General features: G+C 36.2%; 3 protein-coding genes across 5 annotated transcripts; all 3 read right to left on the bottom strand.

Moving 5' to 3' along the window:
* Window positions 1-357: 357 nt before the first annotated feature.
* Window positions 358-1,486, bottom strand: LOC140867454 (early nodulin-like protein 14). The gene is made up of 2 exons (XM_073272523.1): window positions 1,221-1,486; window positions 358-1,028 (listed from the first exon to the last, which is right to left on the bottom strand). Exons 1-2 carry the CDS (start codon window positions 1,399-1,401, stop codon window positions 442-444), a joined length of 768 nt encoding a protein of 255 aa, XP_073128624.1. The 5' UTR covers window positions 1,402-1,486; the 3' UTR covers window positions 358-441.
* A 1,543-nt stretch (window positions 1,487-3,029) lies between these two features.
* Window positions 3,030-8,631, bottom strand: LOC140867453 (methyltransferase-like protein 2). 3 transcript variants are annotated; one of them, XM_073272522.1, is made up of 11 exons: window positions 8,266-8,631; window positions 7,962-8,172; window positions 7,152-7,282; window positions 6,146-6,179; window positions 5,578-5,653; window positions 5,015-5,192; window positions 4,845-4,934; window positions 4,670-4,769; window positions 4,252-4,440; window positions 3,788-3,936; window positions 3,030-3,617 (listed from the first exon to the last, which is right to left on the bottom strand). In XM_073272522.1, exons 1-9 carry the CDS (start codon window positions 8,566-8,568, stop codon window positions 4,310-4,312), a joined length of 1,254 nt encoding a protein of 417 aa, XP_073128623.1. In that variant the 5' UTR covers window positions 8,569-8,631; the 3' UTR covers window positions 3,030-3,617; window positions 3,788-3,936; window positions 4,252-4,309. The 3 variants fall into 3 exon arrangements, with proteins under 3 accessions (XP_073128623.1, XP_073128622.1, XP_073128621.1); XM_073272521.1 differs by having other exon boundaries at window positions 3,788-3,863; window positions 4,252-4,464; XM_073272520.1 differs by having other exon boundaries at window positions 4,252-4,464.
* Window positions 8,632-10,202: 1,571 nt separating this feature from the next.
* On the bottom strand, window positions 10,203-13,255 carry LOC140867452 (protein DETOXIFICATION 18-like). The gene is made up of 7 exons (XM_073272519.1): window positions 12,773-13,255; window positions 11,602-12,146; window positions 11,416-11,502; window positions 11,223-11,279; window positions 10,891-11,129; window positions 10,685-10,803; window positions 10,203-10,560 (listed from the first exon to the last, which is right to left on the bottom strand). The coding sequence occupies exons 1-7, from the start codon at window positions 13,034-13,036 to the stop codon at window positions 10,456-10,458; spliced, it is 1,416 nt and encodes a 471-aa protein (XP_073128620.1). The 5' UTR covers window positions 13,037-13,255; the 3' UTR covers window positions 10,203-10,455.
* Window positions 13,256-18,767: the final 5,512 nt, after the last annotated feature.

The following is an 18,767-nucleotide window of genomic DNA, read 5'->3' on the forward strand; positions in this document are numbered from 1 at the left end:
TTTTGACATGGAAAATGTCATGGGTACAAATAAAGTTTACAAATTGCATTTAAAACTACAAAATTATTACTACAATTGATTTGAAAAAAATCTTTCAAAAATGTGTTTAGGATAGTGTTGTAATTTTAAATTCACTTTGTAACTCAATGTGTAGGACTCATTGTACATGTATGACGTACCATGATCTTTTTGGCAATAAGATTGGAAATAAGATTATATTACAAAGTACATTTAAAATTACAAAATTATCTTAAATATAATTTTGAAAGATTTTTTTTTTAAAACAATGTGGAGATAATTTTATAATTCCAAATCAACCACCAATAATAAATTACAAACAAACATAACCAAAGAAAGGGCACCCAATTTACTTTTTATAAATGAAATGAAATGAAATAAAATAAAAAGACTGAAAATTTGGAAGACCTGCACACAAAGCAATCAAGGTGAGATTACAAAGCCACCAAAGCTCAAACTCAACACAACCGAGACGACGCCCACCACCAACCCAACTTCCGGACCGCAAGCAAACGAACGCGGAGGCGGTGGCGCGTTACCGCCCGCCGGAGTGCTCCCTGCTCCGGGAGCAGAGGTATTCGACGTCGTCGTAGGTGTAGGTGGCGACAGGTTTGCCTCCGGCGATAAAGCCGAAGGTGGGGGGCCGGAGACTTGGTTCGCCGGCGAAGGTGCCTGATCTGGCGATGCAGCAGGGGGAGGAGACGTCTCGGAAGACGGTGGAGATGATGGTGAGATGACTGGCGGAGATGATAATCCGTTTGGCGACGGCGCGGTGGCGGTTGGCGGGGGAGGGGGGCGGTTCCGTACGGCCAAGACGACGGTGAGTAGCTTCTGGCCTTTGTCGCAGTTCTCTTTGGTGCCGGTGATGAAGTAGAAAGGGCCGGATCGATCAAATTTGAAGACGGAGTTTCCATCGTCCATTTTCAGTATCGGATTCCCGCCGTTGCAGTTGTCGTAATCATCTTTGTTCACCACAAGCACAGAATCCGTTCCATTTTGATACCTGAAAACTGACATATACATTGAAAACCCAGAAAAGAATTAAGTACGCTCATAAAATAGTGTCTCCGAACTTTAAATATAAGTGATTATGTTTACAAATTTATATAGAAAAAATTCATAATCACTTATTTTTAGAGATTGTTCTAAATAATTATGTATATATATAACAACAGATTTCATGATCATAAATTATAACTTACAGAGAGTGTCGTTAACACTAAATCTGTTCCTTCCAGCCCACTGGCTGTAGCTCTCAGAAGGGCTCAAAACCCAACCATCTTTTCCTCCCACAATGAATTGATAAGCTTGGGAGGATTGGCTAAGACAAGCAAAGATCACAGCAAGAGAAGAAAGAACAAAGATCAGATTATTATTCGCCATATATAGCTTGAAAAATCAATAAAAGCAGAATGGATTCTTAATTGGACTGAATGGAAAACTAAAGGAATGGGGGGAGGGATGGAGAATAAGGAAGAGGAAGTGGACTTTTATAGACCCAGAGAATTTACCGTTGCATGCAGAGAGGAATTAAACACGTGGCGCACACGCACAGACTAAACGGTAAGCAGAAATATGAACTGGAGAGTACCTGGCACTTGCATACTATGAACCGGAGAGGATCTCCATCATTTCCCAAATTAATTAATTTTTTTTTTTTACATATATAGGACATCTGAATTTGTTAAAAAGAAAAAAAAAATTATTGTAAATGTTTTCAAAATTCAATCTTCTTATCTAATATATAAAAATATTATTAACTTGATTTTTTTTTTTAAAAAAAAAAATTTAGATTTTATTTCAACCATCTGAACACGCAAATGAGCACGTGAGATTAATGCGATTGTTCTTCCATCTTAATATCTTGTGAGGTGGCGAGTTCAGTTTCGGACAAGCCTGACTATTCTGATGTACCACGTGACATGAATTAAATCGTCTTCAAATGTTGGATAATAATTTTGGTCATTTAAAAAAAAATATGAAAGGGTCAATTTTTCTTTTAAAAAATAATTGATCAAAGATTATTTTGCTACTTGACTCATCGTCTCGTTACTCCTTTGAAAAATGGTTCATTTTACGTACACCATGCGCTTACAAAATTAGCCTCCCAAATATTGCAAGAGAAATTAAAGTATAATTTGATAATGCAAAAGCAAAAATATTGAACTGGAGAGCATCTGGCACTTGAATGCATGATATGAACCCCATAGGATCTGGATAATTTCCAAATAAGTTTATTTACATATATTGATATATGTGTATGTCTGAATTTCTAAATTATTTTTTAATTAAAATCTGAATGTTTGAAAATTCGTTAGTTTTGAAAGGATGTGTAATAAGAAATTACTTAAAATTTTTAAATTATCAACAAAATAATCAAGGGAAAAATATGAATTCGAAGTATTTAGTAAATAAAACATGCATCATGGACTTATATTGAGAATTTAAAATTTATTAGTTCCCTACCTAAATATAAAAAAGGAAAAAATATAAGGAAAAAAAAAAAACTCTCTAACCGGTAGAAGATTTAATTTCTTTATAATTTCAAAACATTTTATATATAGATGTATAGAAACTAATTTTTAAGTAATTTGATTAAATATTATCTAAAATTACAATTATACCTTTGTTGATTTTTTTTATTTTCCTAAAACAATATTTTTGTAAGTCTTTCAATCATATCAATTATCATTATCTATATTGTTAAATTCAATCTTATCTATGTATATACATTCAATTTTAATATGATTATCTCTCTCTTATTAAAAAAAAAATCAAATCATGTTTAAATAGCACGACCATGAATGATTCACGATGGATTGTTCCATCTTATGAGCTGGCGAGTTCATTTTCAGACAAGCCCGTTTAATCTGATGCGCCACGTGTTACGTTACGTGACATTAATGAATTTGTTTTAGAATAAAACAGTTCATTTTACAATGCGCCTACGAAATTAGCCTTTCAAAGATTACAAGACAAATTGAATTATATTTGTATTTGATTATGAAAATGTTACTAAAAAACAATGGAAAAATAAGCAATAAAACTCGGAACTTTGAAAATTTTTACACATAAAAATGAGAAAATTTGCGTGGGAGGCAAATGATTTCTCCCCATCAACTAATTCCTAGCTTTTATCAAGTGTGCATAACTTGAAATTTGAAAGCAAAAGAAGGCGAATCGTCTAGACTTATAAACCACAAAACTAAGCCATCGACATGAAAAACAGGTACGCCAAATGCCGATGGAAGTAGAATGTTCCCAAGTTCGTCTCAGCCAGATGCTGCCACTAACATCTTCTTGCCAATCTCAATGCATTTTTTTCAAAAAATATCAAGTAATTTCAGAGCACATGTAAAGGCTTTATGGAGGTCAACTCAATCGACCTCATAGGATTCCTTGAATAAGATCACAAAGTTGCGAGGGGGTGTCATCGAGGCAAATGATAGTCACATTGTTGTATCCAAAAAATGTTCTCACATATCGTGAACAAACGAGGGTTAAACGATGCAAAGTTCATTTGGTTCAACGAATTCTTGCCTGATTGCCTCGCAGAAGTACTGAGACTATAACGAATCATGTAGACCATGGATTCAGTTCTGTCGACACAAGACATATAGTTGGTTGGTCAGTAGGCATGAAATAGATTTTAACCCAGTTTGTTTACTTCATAATTTAGTCAAAACTGATTTCTATAATGATGAATAAAACTGCGGATTTTTGAATCCATGCCAAATCCTTCAATCCAAACTGATCTTAGAGAACTCACCAAATTGCCACCAACGTTGTGATAATTCCAGAGTTTGGCCTCAATCCCGCAACAAAACAAGGCCCAATACTCCAGGCTGGATAAATTTGGAAAATAGAACAGGTAAAGCAAAGCATAACATCAATCTCTTTCCCGTTTGTGCGTGAAACCTTGAGATTAAACAAGTGCACAACTCATAAATATCTGCTTTTTGCGTTGAAGAACACATTATTTAGGTCGATATGAGAGGGAAAAAAAGGAAAAGAAATAAAGGCTTGAGAGCTTTTACTTCAAAATATCCCATATGAGCATATGCAACTAACCAATATGTTAATGTTGATTTTAGTATGTTGATAAGCATCTTAAAACCACAATTTTGAATCTTTGATGGTAATGGACTCGACTACGCTTGTCTGCGTGCTTGCACATGTGCATGTGTCCGAGGGAAAAAAAAATGCAGGATGGGTTAAGATATAAAGACTTACTTCAGGAATTGCGCCAGGATCGGCCAATAATACTGCAGGGAACCCTTTCATCTAGGATTCACCCATCTACCATCCTTCTGCTAACAAAAAATTTTGAATCTTGAAAACGGAGGGGTTCGTTACCCCAAGAAGTCCAGCCTGATAACATCTCTCTGGAGAACAATTCTAAGCAGCGAGCAGGTTTGCACCCTGGGACATAATCCACCAACAACTCTATTGGTGTTGAGGGATGCAAAAGACAAGCGATGTCAAAATTAATCTGAATACATTGGTGTTATCATGTAATTTATCACCAGGGTAAACATGTACACAACGATTCAGTTAAGCAGATAAGACAAACTTGCCACGATCGGAAATCTGCAAAGTAAATAAAAGCAAAAATAGTGGAAATTTTTTGGCTAGATGAGTAAAAAGATACCTCCAATTGGGGGTTTCCTTGAATAATCTCCTGGAATGCTGATGATTACTTGATTATTTGGTATCTGGATTAGTCTCAGAAGATGTTCGGAATTTGCATCCTGTGCAAAGTAGGGTCAGAATCGATATTGAGCATCTAATAAAATCAGAATAGCATTTTGAATGGTGAAAATCACCTCCCCGTGACTAAAACCAAGAAGGAGGCACTCATATGGTCTGTGATGAAAGAGATCCAGTTCACCAATCAATGAGCCATCTGCTTTCACCTATTAAATGGAAACAGGTCGAAAGCGTTAAAGCGAATTGACTTCTGATCCGCTGACGCAGTCAACAGTCATAATTCTACCTTCAGCCAGTAAAAGGTTGCAGCATGCTTGACACCCCATTTAGGGAATAATTCATTCTCAACAAAAGTTCGCAATTTCTCCCTATTGGTTACCCATAGGGCCACCAAAGCACCAACTTTATGCGTAAGTTTTGTAATTGGAATAGATAAAAAGTATCGATTCGGCAAAGTTTTGTACCTGTAGTCATGGGAAAAGAAAGAATAAAACAACCAAAACAAAGAATTATAGCAGGATGATATCAAGTGTCAAAAGCGAGAAGCATTTTTCAAGCAACCATAAAATAAGAGGCACTTAGCATCTGTATTAATCCTCTGCTACAGTCCTACTAGTGAAACAGTCTATTCAAATTGTTTCATGAAGTAATGAACTTTGAACTCTCAAAATACCAAAGACCGCGTTTAAGGGAAATTGTTATGCATAGAAAAAAGATTCTGTGAACTTTATGATCATTTGATCACTTCCCAGAAATTTTTCGTTTTGGTATAAATTGAGATGAAATTTGAGCAGGAGGGCAGGACTTTCATATTATACAGAAGATTTGATAAAATCATAATTTACTTACTTCAATTTCTGATGTGCACTGCTATTCTCCCATGGTGGATCGATAACTATCAAATTAAAGCCATAATCAGCTTCAGCTGCAAGAATATCAAGATCAGCAATCCAGCTTCGCTGGGAATCATTCAACTCAAGTTTTGATAGCTCTACAATAAATAATAAAATAATAGGTCTTCTATTTTAAGTTTTAACACTCACTCCCGTGGATAAAAAACCAGAGAAACTTCACTTGACAGAAATTAAATCTACCTTCTCCCATGTTACACAAGCATCTCCAAAATCATAACGTGTTTTATATCCACTATGGGATGTGGATGCACACATTTTGCTAGACTCAGATGAACGGTGAATGCTTTATAGATGGGAGACAAGCATAAATGGACATAACTAATAGGAGGTAATAATTTCTGTCCTTGCTGAAAAACAATGAAGTACTGCCCAAGTTTGAAATGGCATATTCATGCATGTTGAAATTTTACATGTTTAGTATTTTCCCAGAATTATAAATTGTTTTCTAACAAAGCTATGATAGAAAAACTAATTATAATCACTTTGCAAAAACAGTTAATTACCTGAAACAAGGTTCTGAATCTGCCCAATATCCGACTTCCACATGAGAAAATTATGGTATTCAGAATATCAGATAGTAAAATTAGCCTAAAATCATTAAAACAAGAAACTGAATGGTCAAAAAATAGCATCTACTTCAACAAGGAAAAAAACTTGAACTTTTTGGCGCTGACAACAAATGAGTGAAACCTATTGCAGTAATTAGTTTTAATATGGAAATATTGGAGTAGTTTTTGGAAATGAAATGTTCGTTCTGTCATGATTGAGAAAAAAATGATATCACAGATGTTGAATCATTAAAGAAATGCTTCCATGATATTATTTTAAAATTTTGGTATAATTAAGGAGAACATAATATAATAATAAGAAATGGTGAAAGGTTTAGTGAGAAGCAAAGACTTCGTGGAGAGATGTGAAAAATGAAAATAATGAGAATATGTTTTGAGTAGAAAATAAAATTAACTGATAGTTTTTGTTTTTATTTTTGGGTGAAGAGAAATTGTTTCTTGAGATTTGTTAGAAATGAGACTAGGACCTAACTCACCTCAAAAGCTAGCTCAAGAGGGGAGGTTTGTCCAAGCCTATATACTAAACTCCCAGGCAATTCATCCAACCGATGTGGGACAAACTAAACACACCAACACACCCCTCGCACGTCCAGGAATGAATTGACTGGAACGTGGAGATCAAATTAAATGGGTGGCCCAATTATGGGACGGGTGAGGCCAACTATGGGCCGTTCAACACATAACGATGAAACCCGGTCTCTGATACCATGTTAGAAATGAGACTAGGACCTAACTCACCTCAAAAGCTAGCTCAAGAGGGGAGGTTTGTCCAAGCCTATATATTAAACACCCAGGCAATTCATCCAACCGATGTGGGACAAACTAAACATACCAACAAGATTAACAACCAATATTGCAGTAACTTTAAAGTTTAACCTTTCTATTCACACTATCACAGTTAAATATTATGGACCAAAGAAAATTGAGAAGTGTTGCTCACCATAAAAAAACAACTTTTCTTTGGCAAGATAAACTTGCGGTCAAATATTTCAGCCTCCATGTCATCACTACCTTCATTGGCAACAAAGTTGTCAAATGCTGGAAGAATGCTTTTATCACATGATTCAACACCTGGGCATAAAAAGGATAGTACGGCTCCATAAAGAATATGAAATTGGCAAAACACTTAATGACCAGTCATAGCTAGCTCATTATTGCAAAAAATCAACAAACTGTGAATGCTATACAAAAATTTGCAAGTTTTACGATACATGACACATCTAGCTCACACATACAAAAAAGACAAGCCTCACAAACAGAGCTTTAAACTCTCCTTTTCTCATCTGCATTTTATCAAATAAAGAGTGTGAAGGATCCAGTAAAAATTGCAGCTTTGGGACTCCCTGTTGGCAAAAACTTCTCCAAAATGGACTAAAATATAGCTTGAATTAACTCAACCCCAAGTATTTGTAGAAATTAATCAATTTGTGTGATGGTTGATGCTGAGACTAAGATCCGTCTTTCTTGATTACCATATGTCATCCTGTAGCTTTATTCCATCACTCTTTGTAATCCACACTACTAAAATAACATAATATGTCCCTGATTCCATGCTACCAAACCTCACACTTGTAAAAAATTTAATTTCATAAGCAAATAAAATAGGGGATATTTTCAGCAAATTTATACAGAATACATTGTTTTCCATATTTTAAATAATGAATGGCCTAAATGTCAGAAGTATATGATTCAAGCATTAAAACGTTTAATAGTATCAAGTAAAACTAAGCGTCCATTCCAACTGCATTACCATCTACACCAACATTAAGAATAATATCATAAAATTGCTTCTGCCAAAGGCTCCCCAAGTTCACAAAATCAAGCTCAATATCTGAAGGATTCGAATCTCCGTCACCCTTCGCATCACTGCGTCCATCATTCTTCAAATTCCTCATCATTTCCAACAGCAGATCGGCTTGAAGCAATGTCGCATGAGCATTCACCAAAACTGGCCTCACTTCCTTCAAAAAATTTTAAAAAATAAAAAAATCAACAACATAAAATAAAATTTTTAAGCTTTCAACATAAGAATAATTCCCGCACGAAAATCACACCTGATGCCGTTGATCGGCGATTTTTTCCCGTGAATTGAGCTCGTGGAGTTTTCTCTTCAGATTTTTGCTGCGTTTTCGTTTGTTGGCACAAGTTGGAACACCATCGTCTATCACAGTTGAGTAACTCGAGGACTGAAAGAAACGGGAGTAGTAAACGGACGGCGACACGTTGAACCGCGTGTAGGACCGGTTCAATACCCGAACGGGGTCCATGAAAACCACGTTAGCGTCACCGAACCGGTAAATTCCTGAATTAATGAAGAGGGATATCTGATGGCCGGCTTCGCCTTCGGCCTCGGCCATATTCACGGCGGCGTTTCGTCGTCGGGGAAATCCGGGGGCGAGTAGAGGAAAAAACTAAGAGGAAAGAAATGGGTTGGTGATGAACTCAAAAAAAGGCCCAAAATTGTCGATTAATAGGCCCAAATAAAATTGCCAGGGCCCACAAGTTATTTGGTAGCTCGCCCATAAAACTCTTCCAATGAGTTGCTGGTGTGGTTTTCCGCTTGAAAGTATTTTAGTCATTTAGATATCGACCATTTTCACATATCGCAACTGTGCTCTAAATTCTAATTCAAAAACTTTATAATGAAATGATCAACGTTATTTTTATATATAAAAAATTAAATATATTTAAAATATATTTAACTATATAAAATATCTTTTCAAAAATAATTACATATCTAATCTCTTTAATAATGAGATTTAAAAAAATTTAAAAAAAAGTTATAGAAAAAACAAAAAAAATATTAACAAAATAAAATGATACAACAAAGACATAATTGTTAAAATCTTACTTTAATAATAATAATAATAACAACAACAAAAAGATGTCAATTTACTAACACAATAATTTAAGGGTGGAATCGGGTCGGGACCCGTCCCGTAACCCCCTTACCCGATTTCCGTTCCGATATGAATTGAGATATTTTTTTTCTTCCGATCCCGCACCCGAGATGTGTCGGGACCCGAATGTTCGGGATCCCGTCGGGTCGGAAGAGGATAATCTCGAATAATATTTTTTTGAAAAAAATTTTAGAAAAAAATCAAATAATTTCTTAATACATTACAAATAAATTAAAATTTTTTTATATATAACCATTAAAAAACTAAAACATTTTTTTAGTACATTACAAATAAACTAAAACAACTACTTGATTAATAAAAAAACATATAATTATTAATAACAATAAAAAAAACAAAATAAAAAATTATAACTCAATGTTAATATTAAAAAATATAAATATAAAAAAAATTATATGGTATATAATTATAAAACATTAATATTAAAACATAAAATTAAAAAAAATTAATTTTTTAATTAAAAAATATTATTAAAAAATATTGTTTTTATATTCGGGTCGGGTTGAGAATCCCGTTGGGAAGGGTTACCTATCCTGATCCCGATTCCGACATTGATCGGGTCGGGAAAAATTCGGGACGAAAAAAATTCGGGACGGAAACGGGTTGAGAATCGAGACGGGTCGAGATTTTTTAAAAATTTGCCACCCCTACAATAATCTACAAACAACCCTAATTAAGTAAACCACATTAGACAAACATATGCGACAGACGATTCGAGAAACCGATAAATAAAATTAAAATTTGATAATCAACCAAATGTCCAATACTCATTTACTCCGAGAACTCCGGTATCCCAAAAGCCTTAATTAAACTTGTTCTCTGATTGATGAGACGAGGCAGCAGCCTTTTATTATAAACTTAGTGTATGGGCGCACACAACCTAATTCTAGTTAATTTGATTTATATTTAAATAGTAATAATATCATAGTTATAAAAATTATTGAAAAATTAAACTGCAATTTGAAATATCGAAAAACAAAAAACAAAAAGACAAAAGATAAAAACAAAAACAAAAAACTAAAGAAAGAACGGGAAGTGTAATCTATTACTGTTTAGTATGTGCGGCCTCGGAATAATCTTATTCTTCACATGAATTAAGATACTGATATTTAATTGTCATATAGATTACATTAAACTCAAAATGAAGCTAAATAGTATTTAAAAAATGAGCTAAATAGAAATCACTTGAATACTTGATTGGGATTTGTTCAAAAAGACATTGGAGAAACATATAAATTGAAAACTGATTTTATTGGGTTGTTTCTCCGGTTAATCTAACGGTACAAAACTTGAACAATGGCTTCACCAATATTGGAGGATAATAAATCATGCATGGGAGAGCTCTACTCTTGACCACTTTGAGAACTTCGAAAGCAGAAAAAGACCTATCATTTGGATTGATAAACCACAAACTAACCCGATCCATAATCCCTGTTTCCAAACAAAACAAAGAAGATTCAATCAAAAAAATAATATAATATATCGTTTGACTCGTGGGATGTGACGATGAAGGATGCATTATATTGAGGTGATAAATCGATATGCGCAAGTTTACCTTAGCATATAGCTTAAACTTGAAACCGAGTAGAGCAGCAATAGGCATGCCAATGCAGTAGAACGTTCCCAAGTTAATGAACACTGCCAAATGCTGCCAACCACATCCTCTTGCTACTCCTGTAAATTTAGTGTAATTTTAGAAATAGCATCAAACATTTAAGGTAATCATCAAGAAACATGCAAACTTTTGGGGAGCAAACCAACCTGATAAGATTCCTTGAATAAAATCGAACGTAACAGATGCGATGAGTAGGGGTGTCATCGCAGCAAATGCATCGATAATCACATGGCTGTTACTAAAGGAACTAGCCCACAAATTATGTCCGAAAAACAGGGCTAAAACAACACAAACTACAACGAGAACAGCTAGTTTAAGAGTGACAACCATGGCATGTCTGGCTCGATCAGGATTTTCAGCTCCTAACTCGTTAGATACCCTCGTGCTGCAAGGACATATGGCAAGAATTACCGGATGATTAAATCGGAAGGAGATGATGGAGGAATAAGAAAGGTTAGTTGATTTTTAGTGTAATTACCTTGCTGCAGCACTGAGGCCATAAGCAACCATAAACAAGATGGCTTCTGTATTTACACTGCATAAATATTACAGGGAGATACTTAGACAGTAGACATGAAAAACGCGTTTTAAACTTATTGGAATTTTCAAAATCCATTGTATAATCTTTGGATCAAGACAGTTAAAGAGAAAGACAGAAGCCGAAAACTCACCACATTGCAATCAGTGAAGTGGAAATTTCAGAGTTTGGCATCAATCCAGCCAGCAAAACTAGAATCTCAAATGCCCAATACTCCAGACTGATACAGATCAGACGAATAAAAAAAATTTGTTCCATTCAAATTTCAATCCGTCAATCACATATCATATAAAAACATGAACTTATAAGAATTACTAACCAAACCATGGCTGCAGAAGGCAGAGCAATCTTAAAGTTCGTAAAGACATGACTAAAAGACTCGCGGGTAAAACCTTCCCACGTTTTCTCAAATTTCTTCGCCTTGAGCACATATAAACTCAACATAAGTACTGAAATCCACAACGAAATGGAAGCTGCTACGGGAGCTCCCCTAAATCCTAGTGTAGTCCAGTTAACCAAAACATAGACAATTCCAAAATGGAGGGCCAAAGGGACCAACGAGCACACGACGAGCGGCATTACCACGCACTGTGTCTGAAGAAATCTCAAAAGATTCTGCAACAATCCATAAGCAAAAAGCCCGGGAATGAGATACTTCAGATACAGACCGGCTTGGTCTGCTATTTGAGCATCTTGGTGCAGGAAAATCAATACGCTATCAGAAAACCACCACAGAATGGATACTGCAATTGTGAAGACGACGGTTATAATGCAGGATGCTTGTAGATATACACCAAGCATCCCATACAATTTTGCACCGTATCCTTGTCCGCATAATGTCTCGAGGGCACCACTCAAGCCAACCTAGAGCAAGAAGCAAAAAATTAATGTGGTCGCCATGTGAATCAATTGAAGAATGGAGCAATATTTCGTCTGATAGTAGGTTTAGGTCAATCCTTCTCTTTACTTTATGTTTTGCATATTTCCCAGATGTTTCAAGAAAAACAAGTTAAAAATGTTACCTTTTTGAGGTTAACCTAAGGACACAACACATTCTAAAATCAATTTTCTAGAGAAAAAGACAACCAATTAAAGCAGTAAAGTTGTCTAAAAAACTCAGCGTGCTGTTTTCCGAAAACCCTTTTAGCATCGGTGAATATTAATTTGGCGAATATTAAATTTTCCTTACATCATAGAACAAGGACCAGAATACAGATAAAGATGAATAAATGTTAACATAGCAATCAATTCTCATCCTTATCTCAATTTGAGGATCGATCCAACTCCCACCATCATTGCTGTCATTTATACCCAAAGAAAGCATAATCCACAGTAACAAGAAACAAGTTCCCAAGTAAAGAAACTTGTGATTTGGTTAAAAATCACTTCTCGGTTCAAGATCATATGCTCTAACTAATGTTATATGCTTAACCCACATCACACGAATCCATCAACAAATTCTTTAATCTCAGGATAGAAAAAAGAATTACCATGAGAGCGTAACCAGTGACAGCAGCCCAAGAATTGGCCAGATTGGAGCCGGCGAGCTCGAGTTCTCCGAGGTGGCCGGCGAACATAACAGAGACCAGTGGAATGAAGTAGTAAGAAACATTAGTGAGTATCATGGGCAGTGCGAAAAGAATCTGATCTTTAGCCTCCTCCACATCTATAACCTTGCTCAGCCATCCACCCGCCGCTTTCCTCTCCAGCAGCGGAGTCGCCGCCGCCGCGTCTGCGCCGTAGTTAGATGACATCTTCACCTAACCAAAGCTATGGCAGTAGCTCCAGTACTCCTCCACCCCTACTCTGCTACTTGGTCATATATGTGGGCAATGAAATCCTGGTGGGAAGAGCGAGTCTCGTAATCCAACGTGAATCCCGAACTTTTGTCTTCTTGTAAATAAAAATATAAATGGGATACCAACAGCCACGTTTCTTCCAAGAATTTAGACCACTTCCATGTTTTATCGATTCAAGTTCAACCCCAACCTACCAAACAACCAGTCCATAAGTCAATGTTACTATTTCTTTCTTTCTTTTTTCTTTTCTTTTTTTTTTTAAGGAACTAACATTTTATTTGCTTTTCACGTTATTATTATTTATTTATTTATTTATTTTCCGACAAAAATATAATTTGGATTTATATTGTATCATTATTTATCCAAGTTAAGCCGCAAATTATGACCACGTTATTTGGGAAAGAGAGTTTGCGTGTGGTAATTGAGACATTGAGATTTAATGATTTGTATAATGGGAAAAATAAAATAAAATTAACCAGGCGTTGAACTAACGAAAATTCATTTGGTTAGGTGCAATAATTGGATTTCATAGTTGTAAGTAAATGATCATGCACGATATAAATTCATTAGATTAGTTGCAATTGGCGACATCCTTGGACAAAAGGTGTGAGAAACATATGTTGAAATTAATCAATTATTAGGAGTGATCTGATCATTGACTTGGGAGAAGTTTGCATCTTTCAGAACAATAAGATCGCAATTAGACAATATGGAATTGCATGTTCATGATTTATAATTCATACGACATTAAAGTAAAAAATATATATATTATAAATTTTTTTATTTGAGGTTCAAATATAACAAACTTATCTCTGAATTTTTTTTAAGGGGAAAAAAAGGTAAAAAAAAAAAAAATGACACTAGTACCATGCTGACAAATTTTATTTAAATGCTAGCCAACGGAACACATACATCTAATATTATAAAATATACTTATGTTTTACTTTAATTAATAAAAGTAGATATATTTTAAATATATATTCAATTAAAGTTAAGATTATAAAAGTAAATTTAATTTGGTATAATCAACCCGATCAAACCCATTTTTAGAGTCAAGGCTCCAGTGCATAATTGATTGACATAACTTGTTTTTCCACACTTCTTCTCTCAGGTATTTTATTGTATGAATGAATAATATATTAGCCCATTTTGCATCATCTGCAACAAATCCGGCCACTTTTTATGTACAAATTCTCTCCATCGTTGATTTGGGTCGTGTTTCGGAGAAATATTAAGAAACATTTTTCAGTTTTTTTTTTCATAATTTTATAGAGTAAAAACTGATTATAAGTGCTTCCTAAAAACTCTCACAATAATTTGATATAATAAAAATGTAACGCCCAGAAATTCGGCACGTAAATCCGCATGCATAACTAGGGGATTTAATAATTTTAAAATAAGGTGAAAATGTGTTAAATTAATTTTATATGTTATTATGTGAATTATATGATTTATTAGCATGTTTTAAATATTTGTTCGGCATTTAAATAGGTATGATTTGATTTATGAATTTATCTTAGAAAGTTTATTTTACGATCGCGTAGGCGGGACCGTGGACGGACGAAATATTACTTTTACACCCAAAATATTTTATGATATTTTTAGTAGCCTTAAAATATTATTTTATGATATAATTTGAAGAAAATTAAGGTATTTAGATATATATTTAATTATGTGCTAGTTTTTACCCAAAATAAGTCATTTTAATGACTTTTAATAACTTTTAAAAATCCCCTATTTTTATATTTCGGGATTTAAGTTAAATATCCGATTTAACTATTTTGTATTTAAGAGTCTAATTTTATTTTATTCAATAATTACTTAATATCTTAACCATGTGTTATTAAAAGATTTAACCTAATCCTACCCTTTAAAAAAAAAAAAAAAAAACCACGCCAAAACTCACCTAGCCGCCTCCACATTCTTCCTTCTCATCTCCCACGTTTTTACAGCAGAATCACTAGCCTCCATATCCAATTCTTCAAGGTTTTTAAATTAGTTTGAAGATCCGTTCGTCCCGGCGAGCCCGATACGTGTCGATATCAACGTTTTGTTCAAATCTTCAACAAGGCACGTTTCGAATCCCTTATTGCCCACCGTTTAAATCATAGTACACTGATTTTTACATGAGTGATCCATTAATGCATGCGTTTTTCAGTTTCGAAGGATATTTTTATTGTTCATGCATGTTTCACGTTCCTTAGCAAGATGACTCAAGTTTGATGATATTTCTGTTCTTGGCTTGATCGAGTCTGCTGCCAATTGGTTCTTGAGTCTAGGAGGGTTCCTTAGGGTCAGTTTAGGAGGGTGGTCGGGTCTTGAACCAAGCTGGAACAAGGCTGGACGTGGGTTGTGTCTCAGGAGCAACCTGCGCCGATCGGTTGGAGGAGAAAGGGTCGGGCTCTTCATGCTGAGTTTTGGCTCGAGCCAGGCCTAGTACTAAGGTTGTGTCTGGGTTCGGGGTCCTAACTAGAGTCCGTAGGGTCTGTTTTGCGGGGTGGTTCGCTCATGGATAAGGCTCGAACCCAAGCTAGGCGCGTCCTTTCTTCGGATCGGCAGATTTCCCGCAGCGGCTTCGTTGTGGGTTGGAGCTTCGGTTGGTTCAGGCAGGGTCTTGGCGTGAGCCAAGCCTGGTCCTAAAGTTGCGCCTGGACCATGAGGTGGTCCCGGTGTTGGAGCTCCGGCCGGTGGTGGCCGGAGCCGGTCAGAAAACCCTTGGCTTGGGGGCTGCGCAGGCTGCGCGGCAAGTATGGATGAGAGGGGGTCGGCTGCTCCATGCAAGGCATGGGGATGGTCCAGGGCTGGTCTGTTGGAACCGGCAGGACCCTGGGGTGGTCCTGCCGGCGGCGCTCCGGCCAGGGGTGGCCGGAGCAGGGCAATAACAAGGAGGTAAAGGGCTGTTGTCGTGAGGGTTGGGTGAGGGAGAATGGGGAGATGTCGTACAGGGTGGGTTTTGGGTTTAGGCGGGTCGGGCCCGGGTTTTGGGTCCGGGTCGGGTCTAAAATGATGGGTCAAATAATTTTAGTCCGGGTCTAGATTTTTATTATTTGGGCTCGGGTGTTTTTATTTTAATTAAATGAGAGATTAATCTATAATTAATGGGTTTGGGTGTGATTAATTAATTAATTGGACTAGTTTAATGGGATTAAATAATTATGAAAGCGAGCCTATTAATTTGTCATGGACCGTGTGATCCATGAGAATTATTGGGCCAAGTGGAGTCGGGTTTAATAATTTTATCGGTCTACTTTATAATTAATGGTTAAATAATACTTTTATTAATTAAGTGTTAAGTTAATTAGTTAATGGGCTTAAAGTATATTTTAAGTGAGCCGTTAGTTTCTCTTGGGCTTGAGGGCCCAAGAAGCTTAATGGGCCAGGTCAGGTTGGGCTTTTGGGTTTTTGGGCCAGTCTAAGAATTTTTGAGTTTAAGTCTAGCGGTCAGCAGCTCGAACAAGTCCTTGGAAAAAATAAATGTCCGTAAATATATATTTAATTCATGCATGCATTTTTATTAGATATATAAGTATTATTTTTAAGAAAATAAATTAAATATATATTTACGGGCGAATTTTCATGAAAATAAAGAAGTATATGAGAATTTATATGTTCATGCATCATTAAGAATTTTTATGATAAGTTTAAATTGCATGTTAAGAAAAATATATTTTTATGGAAGTTGAAGTGAAGGTGGAAAGTGATGTGGTTGGAGGCCGGGATACCTGGGCCCGGTGACCTTCCTAATGATGTATAAGTATGATGAGCTTATGGATCCAGCTGAGAGGGCTGGTGAAGTGGCAGCACAGAGGTGAAAACCCCACCGCCGCGTACGTTGGTTTATAGATTGATCAATCGATTAGTATGATGCCACCGACATGGATACGACCTGTTGAGAACTAAGAAATGATGAAAAGTATTTAATGAGATTTATTAAATATGATGTTTATGTTTAGCATGACGATGAAGCATTATAATTATTTATTCATGTCTATATGCATATATTTTTAAGAGCATGCACGTATAATTATTATTCACGTATTTTATATGATGTGTGCTTGTGTGTGGTTTCATTTTGTTATATAAGGATAGAACGTGCTGAGCCTCTAGGCTCACTAGATTTAAATGGTGCAGGTGAGCAGAATATTAATGAAGTTAATGTGTTTCCGACTGGCGGCGAGGGCGTATGAGTATCCAGGCGGCTAGTACCCGTGACCATCGCTCAATTATGAATTTTATGTTGAAACTAGAACATTTATTTCCGCATATGTTTTATTATTAAATTTTTAGTATTTATTTCATAAGTTTGCATGGATTCTTGTCAAAGGAATATTATTTAGGACTTTTATTATGATAATCTTATGGATTATTATTTAGTAATTTATGTTAGGTATTTATTTGCATGCATGTACTTTCGTTATTATTTATGTTTAAAGGGTAAATTTATATTAAATTAAGTAAAGTTATTTTTAAGTATTATATATATATGTATGGGCATATATATATATATATATTCATATTCATTATTTTATTATCAAAGAGAGTTTTAAAAAAAAAAAAAAAGTCACTAGAAGTTCTAGGATGTTTCATTTGGTATCAGAGCCTTGGTCCTTGGAGGGTTACTAGCCTGCTACACGGAGCTCAGAAGCCGCACTGCCAGTCTGTAAGTTTTAAGTGTTTTAAATTATGATTTATGCATGGGACACATGAGTTATGTTTTTATTTATTTATGAAAATGAGAATTTAAAGTTACGACAGTCTTAAAGTCAAAAATATTAGTTATGCATGGCGATTTACGTAAAGAAATATGTGGTGGTACAGAATGCCTCCGAGACCAGTGAACAGACGTGGGGGACCTCCACCTCCACCTCCACAGAATCCTCTTTCAGCATTGGAGCAGGCCAATGCGAATATGATGGCTGGGATTACTGCTCTGTTGGAGCAGCAGGCGGCACGTCCGAGGCTTTCACACGATGAGGATGTGGCTGAGCGGTTCCAGAAGAAGGGACCCAAGGAGTTTACAGGCACCACTGATCCGCTCATTGCCGAGGGATGGATCCGATCACTAGAGTCTATCTTTGACTACATGGGGATTACAGATGTGGACAGAGTCAAGTGTGCAATTTATATGATGAGAGGGGATGCAGCCTCGTGGTGGGAAGGCGCTGTTAGGGGCGTGAACCTACCTACTTTGACTTGGATAGAGTTCAGACGTATATTCTTTGCCAAGTATTTCACTGAGGATGTGCGCAGCCGCATGATCCGGGAGTTCATGAGTCTCCGTCAGGGGGACAAGTCTGTGGTGGAGTACATTACACAGTTCGAGAGGGGGTGTCGCTTCGTACCCCTTATTGCTGACAGTGCACCGGAGAAATTGAGACAGTTTGTTGATGGGCTTAGGGCGGACATCAAGCATGATGTACGCATGTTGGACGTCACCACTTATGAGGCAGCGGTGAGTAGGGCACTACGATCCGAGGAGGGTAGGAAGGATATCTTGAGGGAGCAACAGAGGAAGAGGCAGCTACAAACATCGTACCATGAGTCGTATCCACAGCAGGATGCAAAGAAGCAGTCTACTGGGCCGTCGAAAGGCCCAAATCCACTGAGACAGCAAGGAGCTATCGTCCCTCGTGCAGAAGCACTACCTCTCTGCCAGAAATGCCAGAAGCCCCATCCAGGACCGTGT

Source organism: Henckelia pumila, chromosome 4 (genome assembly GCF_033568475.1).
Source record: "Henckelia pumila isolate YLH828 chromosome 4, ASM3356847v2, whole genome shotgun sequence".
Classification (NCBI taxonomy): Eukaryota; Viridiplantae; Streptophyta; class Magnoliopsida; order Lamiales; family Gesneriaceae; genus Henckelia; species Henckelia pumila.